The following is a 22761-nucleotide window of genomic DNA, read 5'->3' as shown; positions in this document are numbered from 1 at the left end:
AGTTAAAATACTTCCTAGATGTTCCTTAACTATTTACTCATTACTAATAATGAAAAATTCCCTGAGAACTAAGCCTTCAAATGCCTCCCTACCAGATGCTGTAATACTGTCACTTTGCCGGTAATTTTTAACCACAAATGCTACATTACACTTGTTGCCCTGAACACCAGAAAAATGTCCTTATTTTATTCACAACTTCCCCTGTCCGCTTTTCCCCATAGCAAACCTGATTACTTTGGCAACAGCATATTAATATATTGCAGCTTTACATCTTCAGTTTTCCATGTTTCAGAATTTCCATTTTTGAGGTACTTTCTGTCTGGCCGGGCCCATTCTGAGCCTGTGTGGAGCTCTGGTACCATCTAGTGTTACTGAGGAAATCCTCAGCTGCTGGATGTGGCCCTTCCCTCGCCGATAGCCTGCTGGGTTTGCAGTAGGAAAAGCCTGTCGTGACAGAAGGTGGCAATTAGGGATGACTACACACAGCGAAAACATCTCCTCTGCCAGCAGCTGCTGTCCTGGCCATGGGGGCCGGGGAGGAGCGTGTCCCTGCCTGACTGAGGGGTAGCAGCTCTCCCGGCTGGGAGGCACCTGGGGCCGCACAGCCAGGCCCACCTGGGGGCCGCACAGCCAGGCCCACCACACAGCCAGGGCCGCCTGGGGGCCGCACAGCCAGGCCCACCACACAGCCAGGGCCGCCTGGGGGCTTGGGCCACCACGGTGACCCCCGCAACCCTCAGACGACACAACGGGGCCCGGCCGCCTCCCTCCTCGCCTCCTGCTAGGCCTCGCACGTCAAAAGGCCCCGCAGGACGCTGCGCTGATGCCCACTTCCCTCAGTCTACAGCCTGCGGAGGATGACGGGTTGATTTAAACGCTGTGGGAGCCCCGCTGTGAGGGGGGCGGCCTCGCACCAGGCCCCGCGCCCCGCAGCCGCCCCGCTCCTGCCCTCACCAAACATGGCAGCCCCGCTGCGCCCCGCCACCCCGCTGCCAGGCGGAAGGAGCGCGGCTGGCGTCACCGTGACCTTCCGGCGTCGCCGCCTCGGAAGCACTTACTTGTTCGAATAGTGGCGGGGTGAGTGGCTCGGCGGCGGGGCGAGGGTTGGGGCCTAGCGGGGCGGCGGCGGGCGTGCGGTGAGGGGGAGCGCCTGGGGGCAGCCCCGGGGGTCGTGGGGGCTGAGGGGCGGGAGGCGGACGGGGGGCGGTTGTTTGAGGAGCGTGGGTTATGGCCGGGGCGGGGGCGCTGCGTGGGGCTGGGAGTGGGGAGGAGGGAGCGCGGTCGGCTGTTGGGGCGGGGGGGCAGCGCAGGGGGCTGTTGAGGGAGGGCCGAGGAGGGGGTATGGGGGAGGCGGGCTGAGCTGGCATGTGCTTGTTGGAGGCTGGGGAGCTGGGGGGAGGGGAGGGGAGGGAGCAGCCGGCTCTGCGCTGAGCATCGCTGGCGCCCCGAGCCTGTGAGGTACTGCTAAACTGTTGTGATCAATAGTTGTTATCATTAGATAGTTCTTTCAAAAGCGGTCCCACCGAAGGAACAACACACCTCACGTCTGGGGGGGAGTTTCAGGGGGTTTTTTCCCCCACCTCCTTGTTTTTAGGGTTCTCTCAGCTCTGGATGGAAAATGCAATGTTTTCTTAGCTGCTGACTGCAGTAAGGGTTGATTTTTCCTGTCCCTAGTGTAACTAACTTGGCATAGATGAAGAGTTAGGGTCTTGGATAAGTCTTTTTGTTCCCCTCTTGAGGAAAGGACCTTCAAAGTGTAAACTGCCTTTATCTCCTGTTTGCTGCCAAGCAGTTCTCTCCCTTGGAGTTCAATAACCATGGGGCCGTTGAAAAGTGAAGAAGAGCAGAGCATAATCCTGATCAGTGATGATGAAGCTGAGAACACTCATGGGAGTTCAGTTTTGTTAGTAGACCCACAGGGTAAGTACTGTGTTCTTGTCGATGAAGCTCTGTAAAAGAACTTTTGAAATAAAGTGAACTATTATGTGTTATGCTTGAAATGTGTCTTTCTGCTGCTAGGAAAACAAAGTACTTCAAAAATAAATGAAATGAGGAGGAACTGCCATTATTTCATGATTTTGGGGGTTTCTTTGAGAGCATTACTTGCCCTTAAGGATACTGCTGTGTGGTTTCAAAATATTACAAACTTAGCTGAGACTGGGCCTTTTCAAAATCAATTGGATTCTTTTTGATTACATTACCCCTGTTTTGGTAGAGGGTGGAAGCTTTGTGTCCCAGGCCACTGTACCGTTCTTAATGGTACTGTATGAAATCATAAGAAAATTTGTGCCTTAAAGTGCATTTAAAAAGTAAATATCAATAGCTGGTTGAATTTATAATGAAGTTGTAGTTACCTTTATACTGATCTATACTGCATGTTCTCTTTTCTACAGAGAAGTCTGTCCTGGAAGAGAAGAGATCTGAAGAAGTTGTGGATGAGGAATGTGAACTAATAGTTACTTTCAGTAAACAAGCATACGTGATGCCTCATGCAAGATATGACTGTACAATACATCCGTTTGAGTATGTTCAGTGATGTGGAGGTTAATATGGGGGTTTCATTTTCCACATTTAGTCCATCTTGTCCAGTAACCTTGTTAGGTTTTTAACAGCTGAAAGCAGAAGTAGAGTTGGATATGCATGTAACTTGTTTCATAAGTAACCTTCTGGTTTTCAACTTTGTAGGCGAACAGAATGCGATACATGCTCACCCCTTGGAAAAAATGCTGATATTTGTAATCAATGCTACTGCTACGTTTGTGATAAACTAGCTTCTGAGGTAAGCAGAGCTGTAATCAAGAAATGCCCAACTTTCAGTAAACTAAATTACTCAACAGTCTTTTAAAAACTAATCACTCTTAAGCACACTAAAAAAATAAATGATACGTGAAACTTGATTATTGTAACAGTTCCTCTCCTAAATGTTGACATCTGTTTCACAATGCTACTAAAAATGTGGTCACTGACTGGGTTTATTTCTAGTAGTCCAGCCAGTTGTTGGAGTGGACGTTCACTTGGTATAAGCAAATGCACTGCCTGTTTACTCACAGTGTATTTCATGAGCTCTGATTACTAAATCAGACTGCTTCTCACTGCACTAGAGAAGTGTCAGACTCTTAGATTGTCCTAACCTAGGGTGACAGCGGGGGTGAGTTTGGGGAGTTGGGTGCGTGGGGTTGGTTTGTTTGAGTTTTCTTACAATTCAAAATTTTCTGAATTCTAAGCAAAGTTGGGGTGAACGCATGAAGACAGTGCTTTGTTACCAATTTACATTGGGAAAGGTGCCAGCCCTAAGTGTCTCTGTAAGGTGTTCAGGAATGACAGTAAATTACTGGGGGGGGAGGTTATGCCATATTGGCTTCTTGCCCTGACTGTCAAAATACTTCGCTGTGGCTTTGCCTAGGTGTGTAAAGAATTAAATGAGTGGTAGTCCTTCACTCAGAGGAACTAACTTTTTATTTGCTTAACTGAGGGGTGTGGGGGGGAAAAAAACCCCAAACCTTTGCCTGTTTTTCACATTTTATGAAATAGTGCCAGAATTGGACAACCCTTTCGCTCTGTCACTGCAATGCACACAACAAAAGCAAATTCTGGAAGGACAAGCGTGACTTTGCCTTGGCTGGTGTTCTTGTAATGTTCAATTTGGAGCTCACAGATATAGATGCAGACCTTCGTCATGGTGGTAGGTGTTATGCTGTCATACTGTCCTGGGAGACCTGTGGCTCACCATCACTGCTCAAGTCTGTGGCTCAATGTCTGGTCCACAATTCTCCCTGCAAAGGCTTGGTGACAGCTTACTGCTTCTACTTTCTTTGTGGGCCATACTCAGACCAGACATAGGTCTGCAGGTCCAGTTTGTGTACTTTCCTGCTTTCCTCCCTTGGAAGAAGCAACAAAGCTTTCCTGACCAATAAGACTGGGTGTGAGTAACTTGCTAAATATTTCACATGGGGTTGTCTTTGTTTCTTTTAGTTTTGAAAAAAATTAAAAATTGCACTAAAAGTTTCTTATCTGTCTGCTCTCTTAGGAAGTCTTCTAATAAAATTCATCCAGGACCTTTCTGTGGAATATAGTAAGTATCTGGTTGGAGAAAGAACACCTCCCACACAACAGGAATGCTTTTGCCTCACAAAGTTGCCTCCTGGGCGATGCAACATCTGCAGATCACGCAACATGGAGGTTGTATACAGGTAAGTGATGACAGAACTCAGCTACTAGCAGTACATACTGGCCAGTGCAGGTTTGATTTCCTTTAGTCAAGGGATAATTGGAATCATGGCATCTGATATAGAAAAACATAGCTGAGAGAACTTGGCCAGTGAGCTATTAAACAGCACTTGGATGTAAGCACAGTTGCTTACATTAAATACATCTTAAATACATCTTAAATAAAAGTTTAAATGGATATCTTGTGCTATACTAAGACACATGATAATATCCCACATTATTATAACCTAAAGAAAGTGTGAAAGTAAAGCTTATATTTTTAGTAGGGTTCTTTTTAGAATGGGGTTCAGCTTTTGCTCAGTGGTATGTGCCTTTAAAATGCTTAAAGTTGTGGCTGTGCAAATACCTTTTTACTGTAACAGAGGCTTTTCAAGGAAAGGCAAGTCAGTTTGCCCTCAAACTGTAGAACGGTCATAATTGACATTTTTTTTGCAAAGTACATCCTTGCAGACACTTTATCTTACAGACTACTTAACTTTCTTAGGTATTCTGGAGTTTTTGCACTGGTAACAAGTTTTTTAGATCAAGCAGAAAAAGAGAGTCCTAAAGCTGCTGCTGTCATGTTTCTGGGAGCTGCTAAGGAGATAACACTTCATAAAGACCCTGCTTTGTAAGTATCCCATTCCACATCTAGTGTGTAATTTTCCTTTGCTCCTCAAAGGGAGGAGACTAAGTGAGAGAGTTCTGATTTTCCATTTATTAAGGGTAAGGACAGTGTAAGGATCACTGCCCTGGCTGCAGCACAGTGAGAGGAAAACAAGTACACCTGAGGGGAAAAATGAGACTGGTTGAGAGGAGGGATTTGGGGGAGAAGAGGGGGTTAAAGGTTGGGTGTGAGAGGAAGAAGTTAAGTGGGATTGAGGAGGGGAGAAGATCTCCAGCTAGGGGAAGGAATTTGAGATGGGAACTGGGAAGAGGGATCATGACAGACAGCAGATGGTAGCAGGTGGGGTTAATTCCCCAGGAAAAGGGGCGAGTTAGGGGAGGGCACACAAGCTGCATTGTGTGAAGAAACATTAGCTCCTGACCTGGGAGGAAGGGAACATGTGCTGTTCCTTGGGTAATAAGTTTTATATGCCTCCCCTAAATCTGAAGGCTGACCCATCAGCTGGGAAGACAGCATAATAAATAAATAAATACAAACAGAGTTTAAATACCTCAGTCTTTACTACTTGTGCTGTTTCTTTGCTTGCTTGTATCATGGCTGTTTCATGCTTGATGACTGTCTAGCTTGAGCCAGCTTGCAGAGCTTTGCTTTCCAAAAAGTAAATATTTTGGGGCTTAAATTCAAGGTTTTTTATAAAGAAGTAAATATGGTCTGGGTTGGTTTGACGGGCCAGAAACAGCAGCTCCTCTGCAATTCTTTCTGAGCAGCTGTCAAGGTTTGCAAGGAACAGGCTGGATACATTATTTGGATAGGTCTCTTTGTACCCTTATTACAAGTCCCACAGCATTCACTGTGGTTACGTGGGATGTGGTTTGGCCTCCTCATGGGATGATGATATACAGCCCTTCAGAGGCCCTATAAAAGCAAAGATGTGCCTGTGATGGTCTTAATATGGCAGGTCAGAAGGTTTGGTGCTGCTTGGGTCAGGGTGGGGAGGTTTGCTTCGGTTGGTTAGGTACTGCTGCAAAACTGTTAATTCTAGAACGTGTTTTATGCTTCAAGTGCTTGTTTTTTTGTTTGGAATTATTTTTATTAGCATGATAGCTCCCAACGCTTTTTAAGAAAAAAGGGTGTTCTTAAACAGTTGAGTATAGAGAAGGGAAAAAGGGAGGAAAACAAGCCAAACATTAATTAGTGCTTTTTTTCCTCCCCGATTAGAAGCTGGCAGAACCTTGGTCAAATTGGTTCATTAAAGATAGCTGTCCCTTGTCTGTTGCAAAGGTAAGACTTGACTTGCCATATGAGATTTCAGTGGGATGGTTGCTGGCTGCAAACTTTCTGCTTGCATTTAAAATGCATTTCAAATTACTTCAATTCAAAGGCATAAAAGGAAAAAAGTGAATGCTTTCGCTCTTAAAAGCCAAAAGTAAACCTGCAGGGTTGTATAATCTTACGGTCCTGTAGCATCAGGAACTCCTTATCAGGGAACACAACCCCACTGTACTGTCTTAAGTATTGTTTGAGCAGAGCCAAAGTAGCCGCTGCTGCCTGTGTGTAGACCGTAGATGGGTAGGGACAGGCAGAAGAATACAGACAATAATATGCACCGGCCAGCCAAATGAGCAGGGACCTCCGTGTGCTATCAGGTTTTACAGTTATATGCTACAAATCTGGATTTTTAGAAGTACCACTGAGTTCCTTTCTGTGAAGGGCAAGGGCGATACCTGCCTTTAGAGCCACATAAGCATTCAGACCCTTCTTTGTTGCCTTAAAGCAGAGTAACTCAATGGGGAACTCAAAGCCAAGAAGATGAATTAGTTTTCAGCTGTAGTTCAGGAGTGTTCTGTAAGGCCAGACCAGAAGGTGGTGTCAGGTAGCTACTTGTGGTTATTAAGCCAAAGAGTAAATAGTGTCTGTTAAAGATCAAAACAGCAGCCTTGTAGTACTCCACTGGGATGGGGTAGTCAGGGATGTAACATAGTAAAGTTCCCCCAGAGGCTGGTGAATGAGGACATCTTGCTCACTTGGCTTAATTCATTTCTCATTTTAGCTTTATATTTCACCTTTAACCCGAAATTCACTTGCAACAGAAGGTTAATGAATTATTAACTTTTTTCAGGAGCACTCAAAAACAATTATATATTCTCACCTCTTATTTGAAACTAATGACAGGTATAACCTAAATCCTGTATCAGTTTTCATTTTAAATTACTATTCTTGAATTTCTTAATTTCTTACTTTAGAAGAACATCAAAAGGAATTTTTTGCCTCCTTCCCCCAGTTTTGAAAGGGGAAACTCTTTCTTGTCCGTGTGTTATCCCCAGTTTTCAGTTAAGACAAAAATGGTTTCTCTAGCTGTCAAGCTGCCAGGAGCTCAGGTTGCTTACTGGGTTCATCGTGCCTTGCTGCAGCATCTCACACATACTCGCTGGGGATCTTTGTTTTAAAACTTAAGACCACAGAACTTTGGTTTTACTGGTGTTTACACATAATAACAAAAGAGCAATGCTGTTGTTCACTACAAATCTTAAAGCATAAATTTAAATATAGATCCAAACTGTCTGACATCTAACAAAAAAAAGTCTAAACTTCTGTAGAATATTTTCCCATAGGATTAAAAAAAACCTTTAACAACTTGATAGTCATTCATCAGATTTTAAGAGATTTTTCTCTTTCTTTTTCTTTCTTTTCTTTTCAAAACATAGGATCACAACACAACTTCAGAGGATGCTGGTGCTGTGTGACTTTCCAAAAAGTTTGTATGAAAAGTTTATTCTTTTTTTTCAGTCCATCTCGCTTCCATGTCACTGTTTTGGCTTCTCAAATAGGTATGTTCTTTGGGGGTTGTTTTTACCAAATATATTTTTATATAGTTACCTGATTGAAAAATGGCTATAGAGAATGGTTCTTTCACTAATAGTGTTAGGTGCGAGCACTTAATACAATTTCATATTACCTGTTTTGTATTTGTCCTGTCCTTACAGAAGTTGTTGTTTGATGCTATGGTTAAGTTGTCCATATAGCACTCTTTTTTCTTTCCGCCCCCCCAGAATTGAGCTGTAAACCTCAAAATGTTTTATTGGTAAATCTTTGTGTTCTCTAAGGGAAACAAATTGTGGGGTACACACAAAACCTGATTGAAAATTATTTTTGTACTTTCAGCTTGAATGTTGTGCCATGGGACCATGTATTACTGACCACCGTTTTAAAAGGCCAGAACGTCACTGGTCAAAGAACTCAGAAAGGAAGGAAAATATTTCTGTGGGAAGCATTCCCTGTTATAGAGGCTCGAGTGGAGAAATTGGTAGACCAAAATAAGTAAGATTTGGTTGGGTCATGGTTTGGATTTTTCATTTTGTGAACTCAGTTTTTAGATTTTGCATGGTATTGACTGCAGTATAGTGTTTTCCTGACATCGGCAGTTCTATATAATGGGGAAACATATAAAACAAAGACATATTTGAAGATGTACATGCAGGTTGCATTACCTTACTTGCTGGACTTACCAAGAAGGCAAGTAGCTTTTTGAATTTTTTCAAAGCCAGAATCAAGACCTTTTGAACACTTTAGGACTAGACAAGAATGCTGAAGTGAATCATTTCTTTGTTTACATAGACCCAGCATCATTTAGACATTCATGTTTAAAACAAATTCTATTAATCAAAGGCTGAATAGGTGGAAGACAGCCAAAAAATGTGTGTTCTGGTCTCTGGGTCTTCAGTAGTGTTTATTCAAAACATATAGTCCTCTTAAAGAATTAAACTGAAAGGCAGCCTCCTGCTTTATTTTGCCACAGTACAGAGATAATCTGTGGATAGCTTCTTGGAACCTATTTCCAATTAGCTCTTTTTGCCAGTTGTATTTCTAGCCTATTGTGCGATGTCTCATGTGGGAAAATCTACTGTTTTACTTCATTAATTGTAGTAAATATTTGACCTATGTATAGCTTTGCAGTTCCTTCCTCTTCCTACTTACCTCTGTTTTTTTCTCCCCAGCTATAAAGAAGTTGTTCGCTACCTGAAAGCTGTGAAATGCAATGATAGCAGAGGGTAAATGGCTTTTTTTGGTTTCTTCTCCCACTCCCTCAACTGTTTCTTTGCCCTAAGGTTGTGTCCTAATCTGTGTTTCTTTAATGTGCAGTAAACTGGCAGAATGAGAAGCAGGAGGATTTTTTGGCAGCTGTTTGCTAATTGCTAGCGGTCAAGCACAATCAGATCTATACATACATATTGTAAAACTTTCATGTAAATGAAAATCAAACATTCATTTCTTCTTGTCAGGTTAAGACACCTTCAAGATAAAATCCCATTCTATTTCTGTAAAATTGGAGACTTCCTCAATGCCGCGTGTTCGCTGTTGTACCCCATCAGTGGCCTCACCTGCTGTACTGCCTGCCGGATAACGCCTTTACAGTTTGAGGTCTACCTGAAGATGTTCAGAACAGGCAGCGTCCCCGCTGGAAAGGATATGCTAGACTCTGGGCCCTGGGTTACAGCTGGCAAGTGTGATTTCTCACTTAACATGTATTTAGAACCTTACTTCGTTAGAGCTTTTACTTTTTCATTAAAATTGGTAACATTCTGAGGGACCGTGAACCCAACTATAAGTTGTCCAGACTAAAGCATGGTACGTTACACTAGGCAGGAAGAATGTCTTTATATTTGAGCATGAATCTGTTCAGTACAATTCACACAAACAGCTGGTTTTGTCAGCTGTGAAGTTGTTTTATGGAAAGCAACCTATTAAAAGAAAAGACAAAGCTCTCTTATTACGTCACGGTAATACCAATGGCAGTATGTAGCTTAGCATGATGGTATGCATTGGCCTTGAGAATGAAAACTTCCTGATGGAAGGGGTTTCATGAGCTGTGTATTACATTCTGTCTTTAGTTCAGCCACTGATAACTGTCATCATCTGTCTTGGTGTGTACTACTTGCCTCAAAGTGTATTCTGAAATGAAAGATTTATTTTAGAGATGTTCAACTACTAGGAAAATTCTTAAAAGTATAAGATACTGACAGTGCGTATCGCACTGTGGTGTGATGTACATCATGAAGACTTCATTCTGGGTCACCTGCTGTGGTGGCTTAGTCTAAATTGTATTCAGTTCTTTGTTGCTTTCCAGAATAGCCCTTCACAGTTGATGATGTTTTTCTATTCAGAACCTACAAAATATTGTAAAATAGTTGTAGGCGCTTGTTTAGGTTTTTGTTAGATTTCTGTAGAAACGTATCTCTAAGTTGGTATCCTGTTTGTGTTCCTACTCTATAGTTATTCAGGAAATACATGTTTTGGATTTTGTTTTTTTATTTCTTGCAGGGCCGCCTTTGAAAGATGCTGCTCTAATTAAGCATGCGCTCAAACTCCTTTACTGCAGTGTGTCACTATACAGGAATGTGAGTCTGTATTAAAGCTGTTTCTGTGCCCCATTGAGTTTTTCTGCATATTACCTGTTTTATCCAGTTACTTCTCTAATGCAAGGACTTACTGCCAGAACCCTTTTCTCTCTGAATAGTTTACACATCTGTGAACAGACTTGACTTGTAAAACACGTGTTCTGCTGTGTTTCAGCCAAAATGCTGGAGTTCCTTCATTATGGTCTTGGGTAGCAGCAGTTTGCTGGAAAGAAGTGGGCACCTACATCCCCTGTCCCTGAAAGAGCCACCACTTGACTTCCAAAAGGTAATTGAGACAGTACCATGAAACGAGAGAGTCTGTTGTCTTGGTTTTATACAAGACTTCATTTGATTTGGGTATTGGCTCATTCTTTTAAATGCTACGGTTAACTTTTCAGTGCCTCATCAAATGCTCTTGCGGTATGTGCCAAATGTAACCCTTTGCAGAATGTTGTGATTTGGGAGGGTTAAATGCAGCAGTAAACAAATTAACTCGGCTTGCAACTCAATGCCTGATACTGATTCTGTATCTTTTAATGTTGAGATGGATCAGATAACAAAATGGATAGGAAAGCAGTTTAAGAAAAATGTGTTCAGGTAGTCCTAAAGAGTCAGTATTTGAGTATTTTCTTCAGAAGAACAGAAACAACTATCTGTTCAGCATAGTAGGTTAAAATGAAGAGGCTGTGTTATATGGTTTCGTAGTGCTGTAGAGCCCCAGCTTTCCTCGAGTATGATGTTGAACAGGCAACCTCTTCTAAAAATGCTAAAAAAAAAGTAGAAGCACATTAAAGAACCATCTTGGGTGCTGTTTCGTGTTTGTAGAGTATCTGGGCATCCTTCCTGTTATGACTGACTTTTTCTGTTGCAGAGGGTGCTTGCTGCCACTGGTGGCCTTTTGGAGGAACTGAAGGCAAAAATTAATGTTTCTTTACCATCTGCAATTTTCTCTCCTCATGTAAGTGTGCACGTGGCAGTAAGGAAGTTTACCACTTGTCTTAATTGTGCTTGAAGATACAGCAGTATTAAAAACAGTTGGATTTTTATGAAAAGCTTTTAAGATGGGGCTTGAAGATTTTTTGCGGGGAATCAGTAGAAGATTGTTCTTAGTACAGTCTAAAGGCTAGAGCAGGTATCCGAAGGTAAGAAAACTGTTAGGGTCTGTTCTGGTCTGGCACCATCTTCAACCTAGGACAACCTACTTTATCACTGTTCAAGTTTTTGCATTTATAAAGTGGGAGGGCTGGGAATAATTGAGTGTTTAATTAATGTCTCACAGGGTGATCTTGTGTTGTTTTGATTTAAACGGGAGACTATCCTTTGAGACTTGACACTGCGTTTGTCTCAAAACTCAGAATAGCCCAGAATTTCTAAACTTGTTTTGAATGATGGTTTCAAGTACAGTAGAACATGTTCAAAGATGGCTTGAAATACATTCTGTATTAAATACAGGCAATATATCTAAGAAGCTCTCTTGTTCTTTTCTACTACTTTTGAGGAAGTTCAGCTTGCTCTCCAAATGTGACTTCTGGGCCAGAAGTTTTTTTCCCTTTAATTCTAGTTCTGCTTCTGTGACAGTGTGAGACTTCATGTTTCTGTGATGACTTTGAGAGCACGAGGTGGAACATGCTATATAAATAAAGTACCTGCTCTATTCCCCCTTTTTTTGGTTTTCATAAGATTCTTGTGGATGTAGTGTCTGACATCCAACCTGTCTGACTGGAATGGTAATAACTTGGTGCTGATTTGACTGGATGCAATATACAAGGAGTGGGAAAAGGGACTTAAGTACATGTATCTTCTTGTTGATCTCTCTCCCTGTAGTTGCAACATGAGGCTTGTCTCATTCTCGCAGTACAAGCAGTACAACAGATGCTTTTTTGTGATCTTCCATACTTGAATTCCTTCTTAGAGATAGCCCTGGCTTTTGGGGTGAGTCCTAAATACTTATTTGTGTTCTAAGAGATTAAAGCAAATGATATTTAAAATTTGCATAACAGCAACTCGGAGATTTTAGAACATTTAACTTGGTATTGTTCCCCTTTTTTTAATTTAGTCGTTTTATTAAGAAATTAATGGCAATTTGGTTAAATCACTGGTCTTGTTTTGTCTCTTCCTAGAATAACTTTTGGGCTCTGAGGCTCTTATTGGAGCATCTTTCCTATGAAGAAAATATTCTCCAGGGCACTGTCAACCTGATTTTGAGAGATCTAGATTGTCAGAAAGCAACAATATTAAAACTGTGAGTAAACACTTACTCCCTGAATTCTGTTTGTTTATTGGAATGGTCAGAGCAGTCCTACAGCAGTAATGTTTAGCAGAGATGTAATCCTTAACACTCTGAAACCAGCCAGCTCAGTCCTTTGGATAAGTCAAGAATGCAAATACGGTGCGAGGAATCAATGGGAAAGTTGTCTCTGTTGAACAGCTGTGTTGTTTCCTGGTTTTGTATTGCTCAGGTGGCAAAACCTTGGTCCCCAGTACGTGGGTGAATTCCTTTGCCTGTTCTTGACCTGCAGACATAAAAAGATGCAATCCATTGGCCTGTTCGCTCTGAATATTATTACAGAGAATCTGCATACGTATGTATAAATCTATCATTTTAAAATAAAAAATCACTGTGTTGTGACACTGGTGGTAGTTTTCTCTTAGTTAACAGTTTTGACTCACAATTCAGTTTTTGGTTTTTATTATTGCCTGTTATTAGCAGTTGTAAAAGTACTGAACGTGGTGTTTTGGGTAGATGTGAAATTGTTCCGTGTTACCTGTTGTAACCAAATGACCTTCTCGTTTCCCAGTACTCAATGTTACAAAAAACATATCTGCTCTTGGCAACCCTGACCAGTCATTAAGAGCTTACATATGGTACAGTCTGGGTCTGTTACTTAAATATCACTGTCATCAACAACAACCAAAAACGCTTTAATTAGAGCAAAGCAGTTACCAGACTTTAAGGAGGCTTAATACTGCATAAAACTCTACATAGAGAAAATAGTTGAAAGTAGCTCAAAATGTATGTTATTATGTATCTACAAGAATACAGTGGGTGTACAGATGTCAATGTTTCTTGTAAAATTGTAAGAAACACATCATGTGGTAGTGAGCCTGTCATTCTTACCCTCTTAAAAAGTAGAGAGGCCACTTGCTCTGCAGCAGCACAGAGCTTCAGTGGGTGGGGAAAACAGAGTTCTGAAAAAGCCCAGGTACTTTATCTAGATTACAAATGATAATAAAACACTTTTGAAACCACTAGCTGTTTATATGTATAATCCTTGCTCTCCTGTTTTGCACAGTAAAGCTTTATAGGCTTTAGGGTGATACTTTTAATGTATTGACATAATATCTTTACAATGAATAGACTCTCTGGTTTTATACCAGAAGGCAGAGTAATTGCTTCCTCTGGCACTTTTAATTCACACATAGCTGATGTCAGCAGAGTAATGTTGAGAATTCATCTCTTAACTGTCTTAAGTGGAAGTCACGGACGTGTAAGTTGACCTTCAGTTTGAAATGCTTCTGTCTGTTTCTTCCCGCCAGCCTTTGCTGTGTGTAGCAGTGAAAATAAAATGCCTCATTTCACTCGGTTATTTATGAGCTAGGCTGTATTTCATAAATGTGTAATTACATTAATTGTGTTTTGTTTTGTGAGGTTTTACAGTATGCTCTAGCAGTGATCCAAGAGAATCTGATGAAATCCTGTTTCTTTTGGTCAATCTTTGTCTTAATTATTTTACTGTAAATCTGATATTGAAATCGTCTCCGTGTGGGAACTGAAGTGAATTGTTGGACTAGCCTTCTTGTAAAGCTTTGTGTAATGCAAAACTCAGAGGGGCTAAAACTGGGGGCAGGTGTGTCCCTACAAGAAAATGGATTAAGAATCTGTCTGTTTTTCAGGTGTCCATGGGCAAAGCATCTTGGCAACATCTTTGACAATGCAGTGAGTATCTCTGTATTTTAGAATTTAACAATGAAGACTATCAGTGACAACTATGTTACTTATCAATTAGATATTTAAATGTATCAAATATATGTCAATGTCAGTTATTATAACATTATTATAAAAACCAGCGAACTATACTAACTAATCTTTCTCTGCCCAGGGATTAAAGCACCTGCCTCTTGGCACCACAGCTCATCATGAAGTCTCAAAGTTCATAAACATTTGTGAAAAACTGTAATTTGGCAAAATCTTCAGGAATATTTTCCAGTTTGTCTTAATCTCAGAAGTCTTGCTGGAGTCCCTTGTGTTCTCCTTTAGTTGTCACCTCCAAAAGCATTCAGCTAAAAACTGACTTCAGAGAAATCCAAAATGAGATCCTAGGTTAAGATGGTGAACAGTGGCTGTATTTCAACATACACATTGTGGAGATTTCCTTTCTTGTAGGTCTGTTTATACCTTGTTTTCTTCTTAAAAAAACTGGTCTACAGAGAGATGCTGATTGGAGGGGAAAGGAGGAGAGAGAAACACGGATGAAGTAAAAAAACCACAGCAAGTCTTTACTTCTGTTGTGTTGCACAGATGTGCTGTGGGTAAGATGTCTGCAGCAGAACAGCTGCTGAGAGAGAGGAAGTTTTAAAAAAATTAAAACTGCCCCCCACAGATGTACAACAATTACATTAAAATGCTGTTTGCACGCCCTTTTTTTGGTGTGTAATCATAAAAAGTAAACCTCTCTTGGGGCTGAAGGACATTAACGGAATTTTTCTTACTTGCTTCAGTAAACCAGATTTGGGAAGCCCCAATGCAGTAAATGGCTTGTTTGTTTGTTTGTTTTTTAAAGAATCTAGTTTTCAGCATTTTCCTGTTGTGGGGCGTTGTTTTTACTTTCTGCAATATGTGACTGTTAAGACTGGTGCTGATGGCCTTCTGGGTTTCTCAAAAATCCTTGTTACAGTGGTAAGTTTAAGAGTTAACTTTTGAAATGTGGGGGGAGAAACAGGAATATTTCTAGCCTCTTTTCTTACTCTGCCCTGCTGTGATACGTTGGTTTGGCAGGAGGGGGTGGGGGCAGGAATCATTATTGACTGTATTTTGCACATTTAAGGCTTTCAGTGGCTTTTGCAGCTTTTGTTATTCTAAATAAGCTACACTGTTGTTCAGGTTTTCTACAAAAATGTTCATGTATCTAAATCGATACAATTTTAGATAAAGCCCTATAGAAATACTGTAGTTCTGTTGTCAGTTCTGTTTTGGGGTTTTTGTTATTAAACACTCGCTGTACCTCTATGTCGTGCTGTCCAGGCTCAGCCAGGACAAGCAGAGGTCGGTGCAGTCCCCTGATGCTCAGGATTGTTGGCAGGGCTGGCCATGGGGTGCCTGGTTCGTGTCTGTGCTCCTAAAGATGCACCGCGGTGTTTCAAGAGAGGTTTTTCGTGTGCGTTCCCAGTAATACAATCTTTCTCACCTCATCTACCTGAGCAGCAGGAGGTCACTGTTTGTGGTATGGCTGAGGGGGAGGAAAAAAAAAAAAAAAAGAAAAAAAGAGGGGAAGGAAGCTGCAAACATTAATCTTTGCAGGCGCTGTGTCTGTGTTCTGTTTGCCCCGAGCTTTCCTTCCCCGAGCCGCAGTCTGGCCCCTAATGCTCCCTGGGCACTCGCCCAGTGGCGCGGGGAGGCTGAGCAGCCAGCTGTGCTGAGGGTTCCTCTGCTGAACTCCACAGCAGCCCGTTCCCAGAGTCCCTGGGTGGGCCAACAGTGGGCATTACAGCGTGCTGGGGCATCTCACTAGGGCTGTGAGAAGTCAACAGCAAAACTAAGTAAGCCTTAGTCCCGCTCAGAACGTGGAGCGGGTGTAGACTCCTCGGTGTTGTCGGATCAGGAGCAGGTGAGGGCAGGTGTTTTGTTACCCCTTCGAGCCTGGATTTACCATCACAAGGAAAGGCTAGGAACTGCTTTTTTATTTACTGTAAGTAAATAGCATATCTATTCATTATTTATCTACCTCTGAATTTTAATGTTTTATAGCAGCCCTTAGAGTTAAAAGATTATATAATTATTTATAGTATCCTCACATACAAGAAAAAGACTCTTTGAAGATCTGCACCTGACTTTGGGCATGGGTTGGCTAGGCAGGTACAGACATTACAATCAGCCGTAGTGGAAAACATCTTCCCAGCACCCTGAGACTATGACTAGTGTAACCCCAGAGGTAAATCGAAGGCTGGTCTTGTCTGCTCTGCTCCAGGTAGAAATGAGATGAACAGAGCTCATTAAAAATTGAATTGCGTAGTTCGGAGAAGAAAATGGGCACCTAGAGCAGTCTTATCCAAATATTATATTTTAGCAAACCAAACTCGGCTGTTTGAGCAAGTGTATGCACAGCTGATACTGCCAAACAGTAAATAGAACATTTGCAAGTAAGTGCCTGTATCGAAAATAAAATTTCATCTATGAAGGGTGAAGTTCTTAAAGCCTGGAAGAGCAATGCCATCCTCTAGCGCGGGAGCGTGGTGTGCCCGCCTCTGTGGGCAGCAGGCCCGCTCTGAGTGCGTGCTTCACCCCGGATTATGGAAAAGACTTTTGAAATGCGTTGTCAATAAGCTAATTGTTTACAGGCCCGGGGGGTTCTTGGTATAGTTTTTAAAAACAAACAAAACCAACCCCTGCTGTGTAGTGCTGGTAAACCTGTGTGGCCCTTCCAGCTCTGCTGGGGGGGTGGCAATGCACAGCCTGAGGGGGCAGGCTCGGCCGGTCTCTAGATGGGAACAGAGCTGTGGGGCGGGCAGCTTCACCCTCTCGGCCGTGATGCACAGGTGGATTTGTGCAATTAAATCATCGGGGGGTGAGTTTGCAGCCCCAGCAGCAGCAGAGCTGGGGCGGATGCACAGGGCCACCCCCAAACACGCCGCCCCTGCCCGCATTATCCTTCCCAGCCTCATCTGCCGAGGGGGCTGGCAGAGCGCTGGTACCCTTTCTACCAAGGACACTAATTAACCTGCTAAATGAGTTTGTTCCTTCGAAGTGTGCACCAGAGAACTGAGTTATCTAAAATACCATCCCAAAGAGAGCCGTAATTAGCAGCTGGCACTGAGGGCAGACCCCCGCTTCCCAGGGACTGCTTTGCAAGGGTGGTGGGGGCTTTCAACTCATTGCTGGTGTGGTGTGTTACGTCCCCCCCGCAGGTGACATCCCTTGGTCCTGTGCCCCGGAGCACTGGGCTGTGTATGTTGGCCCAGCATCCCCTTCCCTGCCTGCAGGCCAGCTGCTGCCCGGGGGCTCCTCTCCCCGAAATAACACAGGGAGAGCGGTACGGAGGGGGGTGCAGGTCCCTGTGCAGCTAGCCTGGGATGAGGAGCCGTGCTCCTCCAGCTGCCTGCCCAACCAAAAATACGCTTTAAATAACTGGACTAAGCAAAGTACAAAAGCGACGCATTGCTGGCTGCCAGATTAACAGATGGCTACAATCATTAATATTGCAAAACTTCAGGAGTTCATAATTCTTTAATCTACAAAGCCGGTGGGGGTAGCTAATGCGAGCCCTGCAATCTGCCATGCTGGGGCCACCAGCCCCCCACCCGCTGCGGCCCCAGGACCCCCACGGGCCGGGCAGACATCGCCTTGTCCTGCCCGCCCGGCCAAGGCTTCCCGCCTGCCTCCGAGGAGCCTGCGGCTGGAGCGGTGGGCTCCAGGAACCCCCAGGCTTGCGGCTGGTGGCCACAGTGGCTCCTAAATGTGGGTGCTGCCCCCACTCAGCCCTGGCTGCCATCAGATCGTGGGAAATCCACGGAAATCCAATAACCTGTCTCCAGTGTCATTTTATCGTTAAACCCAAGCCTTTCCCATACTTGTTTGGAGGCAGCAGAGGGGGATTACGATTGATGTCAACAGCCGGATGATCTGCGGCTCGGCGTGGGTATCGCTGCCCTCTGAGCCGGCGGCGGTGGGGTGGCAGCGTGGGGAGCGAGCCCGAGCCACAGCCACCCCGGCACTCACGGCACAGCCAAGCCCAGCATCGCTGCTGCAATAAGAAAAATACATTTATTTGCTTTGGGTGAAAAAAAGCAAAAACCCTCGTGCTGTGGCTGCAGCAGGCTGGGGGTTGGCTCTAACCAGCTCCATCGATCCTGGCCAAGCCCCAGACCCCAGCATCCTCTCCAGGAGAAGAGCACAGGGCCGGCGGCTCCAGCGGGCTGCCGTGGAGGCTCTTACCGCCGTGGATCGATGGGCCATGGAGGCTGGTGCTGGGAGGGGAGCCCGGCTGCACCCTGGCCCTGTGCCCCCAGCACCATCCTGCTGCCAGCGGGGCTGCTCTGCACAGGGCATCAGCCTCCTGCACCGTGGGAATGGCTCTGGTGGTTTGATGCCATAAATATATATATGCACACATACACACATCTGTATGAGCAGGCACACATCTGTATGCATGCAGGCATGAATTACATGTGTGCATGTATGTATTATATTTATGTGTGTATATTGTATATAATGCACACAAGGCATAATAAATGTGATTAAATAAATTATATAATACAGATGCATATGCATATGCACACAATATGAATATATGTTTTCCACTGTCATATATGTTGTATATATATGCATATATACGTGTGTGTGTATGTGCTAACGTATGTGTGTGTATATATATACACACTCGCTCTTGGTTTTTTAGGTGTGTATATGAGTGCACTCCTATATATATCATATCATAAATATATATATCTGTATTTCACCCTTTCCTTGCACCCCCGGGGCGGGCAGGGGGGTGGGAACACCAGCCTCAGCTCTGTGGGGTGGCACCAGGGGGCTCCAGCCCGGGTGGGTGCAGGGAACAAGCAGCCACCCACATGGCCACAGCCCCAGACCCCATGGCGGGTGGCAGGGAGGGGCTCCTGGGGCAAGAGTGGGGCAGTTTTCCTCTGTGGAAACCTTGCTGCTTTTTTTTTTTTCCCTTGCTTTTTTTTTTTTTTTCCCAAAGCAGCCAAGCTTACCTGAAGTTATTTTTAATTGCTTAATTTAATGAAGGATGGGGATGGGGTGGGGTAGGTGGGCGTTGGTTTTTTTTCTACTTCTTGGTTGTTTGTTTCTGCTTTTGCATTAATTGTTTTTCTTTAATCAGCTAACAACCGTCAGTGGGCTTTTGTTCCTCTCTGTAAGTTACACATTAGTATTTTTTTTTAATTTTGTTGCCCTTTTCCCCTTGTGCTGACCCTGCCATACGTTGTGTACCCAACAGCTCACTTTTTCCATTTACCTTTTTTTTTTTCCCCTTTTCTTTTTAAACCAACCCCTCCCCAGGTGCACCCCTGCCTCTCCCTGCCCCCACCCAGCTCCACCAGCACCGGGGAAGTGAGAAAAACCACAAAACCCAGGGGCAGCACAGCGGGAGCAGCTAGGGGAAAGCCATGGCAGGGCTGGCTTTTGCAGGGATGCAGGGCCTCCCTGAGGTGCTGCCGTGTCCCACCACACGATAACCCCCACCCCCCATCCTTGGGGCCCTTCTGTCCCTCAGGGCTATGGGGGAGGCTGGGGTAACCCCATTTCGGCAGCTTGGCCACCGGGTACCAGGACGCTGCCTCCATCCTGGGCGCTCACATTCAGCGGAGCCAAATCCCCCGGGAGCAGCGGGGGGAGGACGCTCCCATTATCCGGCTCCTGCCGTGTCGGAGGCAGCTGGACCAGCCGTGCATTAATAGATTACCCAGAGGATTTGGGCTCGCCAGCAGCGAGCGGAGGCAGCGCGGGCAAGGCCAGGGAGGCTCGCCGAGCCGGCGGGGACGGAGGCAGCCCCCGCTCACCACTAGCACCTTTTCCAGCTGAGGTAGGTGGAGGGCTCGGCCGCGGTGGTGGGATGCTTCTGGGATGGCTGGATCAGGGATGGGGATGCTGGTTCCCATCTGTCTCCAGGAGAGCTGCCAGCAGGGACCGGCGCCCCGGGGAGGCCGGACGGTGGGTGCAGGGGGATGCTGGGCTGCGGGCGCCTGCTCTCCTCCCGTGCCTGGCTGTTTTTCCGGAGGATGCTCTGCAGGGATGCCGAGCTGGGGCAGCACATGTAACTGCTGAGCTGTGCCGGTGCATGGCTGGCTTTCACGCCCCCAGCACCCCCAGCCCTCACCTGCCCCTGTGCTGGGGGCTGCAGCCTGGCCTGGGATGCAGGATGGGGTGTGTGGGCACCCCCGGGGTTCAGCCGCCCGGGGTGCAAAGCAGTGCTGCCCTGTGCCGCTGCGTGCTGGAGGGTCTGGGGTCACAGCCGGCCACAGGCAGGGGAAGGTCCCCTCCTGCCACCGATTCTTGGGGTGTCACAGGGAGCCAGGTGCCTGCAGAAGGTCTCATGCAACTGCAGTCACAGCTTGTGCCCCATCAGCCGCTGTGACTCAGTTTCCCCATTGTGCATGTCCCCACCTGTAGAGGAATGAAGGCAGTGGGTTGAGTGACACTGATAACATACAGTGTGGCCTTGCTTCAAAGGCGGTGGGCTGATTGGCATGAACGATGTGCAGCTGTAGTTTGTTCCCACAAAATGGTTAAATAGCCCTGAGGAGCATGGGAGAGGGGCCCTGGATGGAGGAGGTCCCCGGAGGAAGGAGAGAGTGAAGGAGCAGTGTGGTTTGGCCCCTGGAGGATGGAGAACAGCATGGACAGTAGAATCTGACCCCCGGTAAAGCCTTGTTGCAGCTTGCTAGCCTGCTTGTGCTGCCACAATCGGTGCCCCGTGTGAGGATCAAACTGATCTGGACTCCAATCACAACGCCCACCGTTAGCCAGCACCCAGGGCCACTGCTGGGGGCTGGGGGGAGTGAGGGGCTACGTGGTGGTCTGTCTTGCTCCCCAAATCAGAGGTGAGCACCCATGTGAGCCTGTCTGCTCAGCCATGTGGCCACCCAAAGTGCCCCCTGGCCCCTCGGCTAGGCAGGGACAGAAACCCCTGCCCCAAAGAGCCTCCGGTGTCTGTTTGCCCTCCCCACCCCGGGGCGCCACCGGCATCCAAATCGCAGTCAAATCTGGCCAGTCTTCGGGTTTTGCATGTGCCCATGGGCACAGCGTGGCTACCAGAGCACAGCGCTGGGCACCTGCCCCTGCGCCCGCAGGTAAGTGCAACCCCGAAGGCTCCCGGAGCCATGGGCTGCTCCGCCATGGGGTTGGAAACAGCCCCCAGAGCGTGGTGGTGTGCTGTCCCCATCCTGGGGGACCCCCTCTTTGCAGGGTGCAGAGCTGGGGGGGCCAGGGCAGGATGTGGCCGTGGGTTATGACACCAGCGTCCCTGTTTGCAGCCCTGCAGAGCCCCCAGCTCCTGCCATGGACGAGTGGGACCTCCCGCAGTGGAAGAAGGAGGTGGAAAGCCTGAAGTACCAGCTGGCCTACAAGCGGGAGATGTCCTCTAAGACAATACCCGAGTGAGTGGGTGCCCACCCTCCCTCCCATCCCCATGCCCCCCCCCAGCTCTTCTCCACCCACGGCCAGCATTGACATCCCTTAAAGTCACCATCAGCTGCCAAAATAGATTTTCCCTTTATAGTTCTTCAAGCCCACCAAGCCCCAGTGGCAGAAACTGTGCCAGCCCCAGTACTGGTGCCCGCAACCCACTCATGAGCCTTTCTGTAAGCGCTCCCCACCCCCCAGCTCCTTTCCAGCTGCCCAAGCTCCGGTGGTGGCAGGGATGTGGCAGCAGCCGTGTGAAGCCTTGACACCCAGGTGCCCCCCGAGCCCCCCCAGTGCTGCGGGCTCAGCTGGGCAGCATGCAGACACCCCCTGTAGAGCTCAAAAGACTTAAACCTGTAGAAGACAGACACATGCCCTCACCGGTTTGTATCTCCCTGCTCCTCACAAGAAGGGTCTCACAACATCCCACCAGTTAACCCAGCCCGTGGCCCCATCACTCACATGGCGGGAGCAGGGGATGGACAGAAAAAGAGCAACTTTGGTGAAAATGTTTTAAAATGCAATGCAAGAGCCGCCCCCATGCCAGTAGCGCACAGGCAGCCGCAGCTTCGGGGGGCAAAAAGCTTCTATTAAACTTGCCTTGTGCTTGCCCCCCCATCCCATAACCAGCTGGGTGCATGGGAGGGTCATGCCCACAGCCCCAGGGCAGGCTGCACCCCAGCACCGCTCCCCACCAGAGCAGGATTTACCCCGGACACTGCAGTTCCCCTCAGATCCCCCCTTTTGCTTTCTGCCACCCCCACCCTGTATCCAGCATCACTCCATCCCTCGCAGCACTGTGCCCACCCCTCCGCTCCCCTCTCTGCAGGTTTGTGAAGTGGATCGAGGACGGCATTCCAGAAGATCCCTTCTTGAACCCGGAGCTGATGAAAAACAACCCCTGGGTGGAGAAAGGCAAATGCACCATCCTCTGAGGGGTCTGCCCCCCCCAGCGCCAGCTCCTGCAGCCCCTCGCTCCCCCCCCCTGAATGTACACTTTTTTATTAGCTAGCTTCCTAATATGACTACCTGAACAAAAACCTTACCCTCATCTTGTCTTATTATTTTTAGAAGTGTTTCTTTTTTAAAGGGGGGGGGAAGGAGGGGGAAGCCTGTGGGGGTGGGCAGCATGGGGGGACAGGAGCAGAAGGTCCCTCTGGGGTTGGGCTGCC

General features: G+C 46.2%; 2 protein-coding genes across 4 annotated transcripts; both read left to right on the top strand.

Moving 5' to 3' along the window:
• The first annotated feature begins 893 nt into the window (after window positions 1-893).
• Window positions 894-15400, top strand: LOC106631489 (uncharacterized). Its single transcript, XM_055710085.1, has 20 exons — window positions 894-1077; window positions 1793-1920; window positions 2394-2523; window positions 2686-2779; window positions 3532-3682; window positions 4028-4190; window positions 4712-4837; window positions 6053-6115; window positions 7540-7662; window positions 7997-8152; window positions 8830-8883; window positions 9115-9332; window positions 10154-10230; window positions 10406-10516; window positions 11102-11188; window positions 12055-12162; window positions 12351-12472; window positions 12690-12812; window positions 14125-14167; window positions 14331-15400. The coding sequence occupies exons 2-20, from the start codon at window positions 1818-1820 to the stop codon at window positions 14406-14408; spliced, it is 2130 nt and encodes a 709-aa protein (XP_055566060.1). The 5' UTR covers window positions 894-1077; window positions 1793-1817; the 3' UTR covers window positions 14409-15400.
• Window positions 14989-22692, top strand: GNG13 (G protein subunit gamma 13). Of its 3 annotated transcripts, XM_055710090.1 has the most exons (4): window positions 14997-15127; window positions 19290-19322; window positions 21442-21564; window positions 22419-22692. In XM_055710090.1, exons 3-4 carry the CDS (start codon window positions 21467-21469, stop codon window positions 22522-22524), a joined length of 204 nt encoding a protein of 67 aa, XP_055566065.1. In that variant the 5' UTR covers window positions 14997-15127; window positions 19290-19322; window positions 21442-21466; the 3' UTR covers window positions 22525-22692. The 3 variants fall into 3 exon arrangements, with proteins under 3 accessions (XP_055566064.1, XP_055566065.1, XP_005444154.1); XM_055710089.1 differs by lacking the exon at window positions 19290-19322 and having other exon boundaries at window positions 14989-15127; XM_005444097.3 differs by lacking the exons at window positions 14997-15127; window positions 19290-19322 and adding an exon at window positions 19469-19991 and having other exon boundaries at window positions 22419-22690.
• The last annotated feature ends 69 nt before the right edge of the window (window positions 22693-22761 follow it).

Source organism: Falco cherrug, chromosome 4 (genome assembly GCF_023634085.1).
Source record: "Falco cherrug isolate bFalChe1 chromosome 4, bFalChe1.pri, whole genome shotgun sequence".
Classification (NCBI taxonomy): domain Eukaryota; kingdom Metazoa; phylum Chordata; class Aves; order Falconiformes; family Falconidae; genus Falco; species Falco cherrug.
This window is presented reverse-complemented; position numbering and strand designations above follow the sequence as displayed.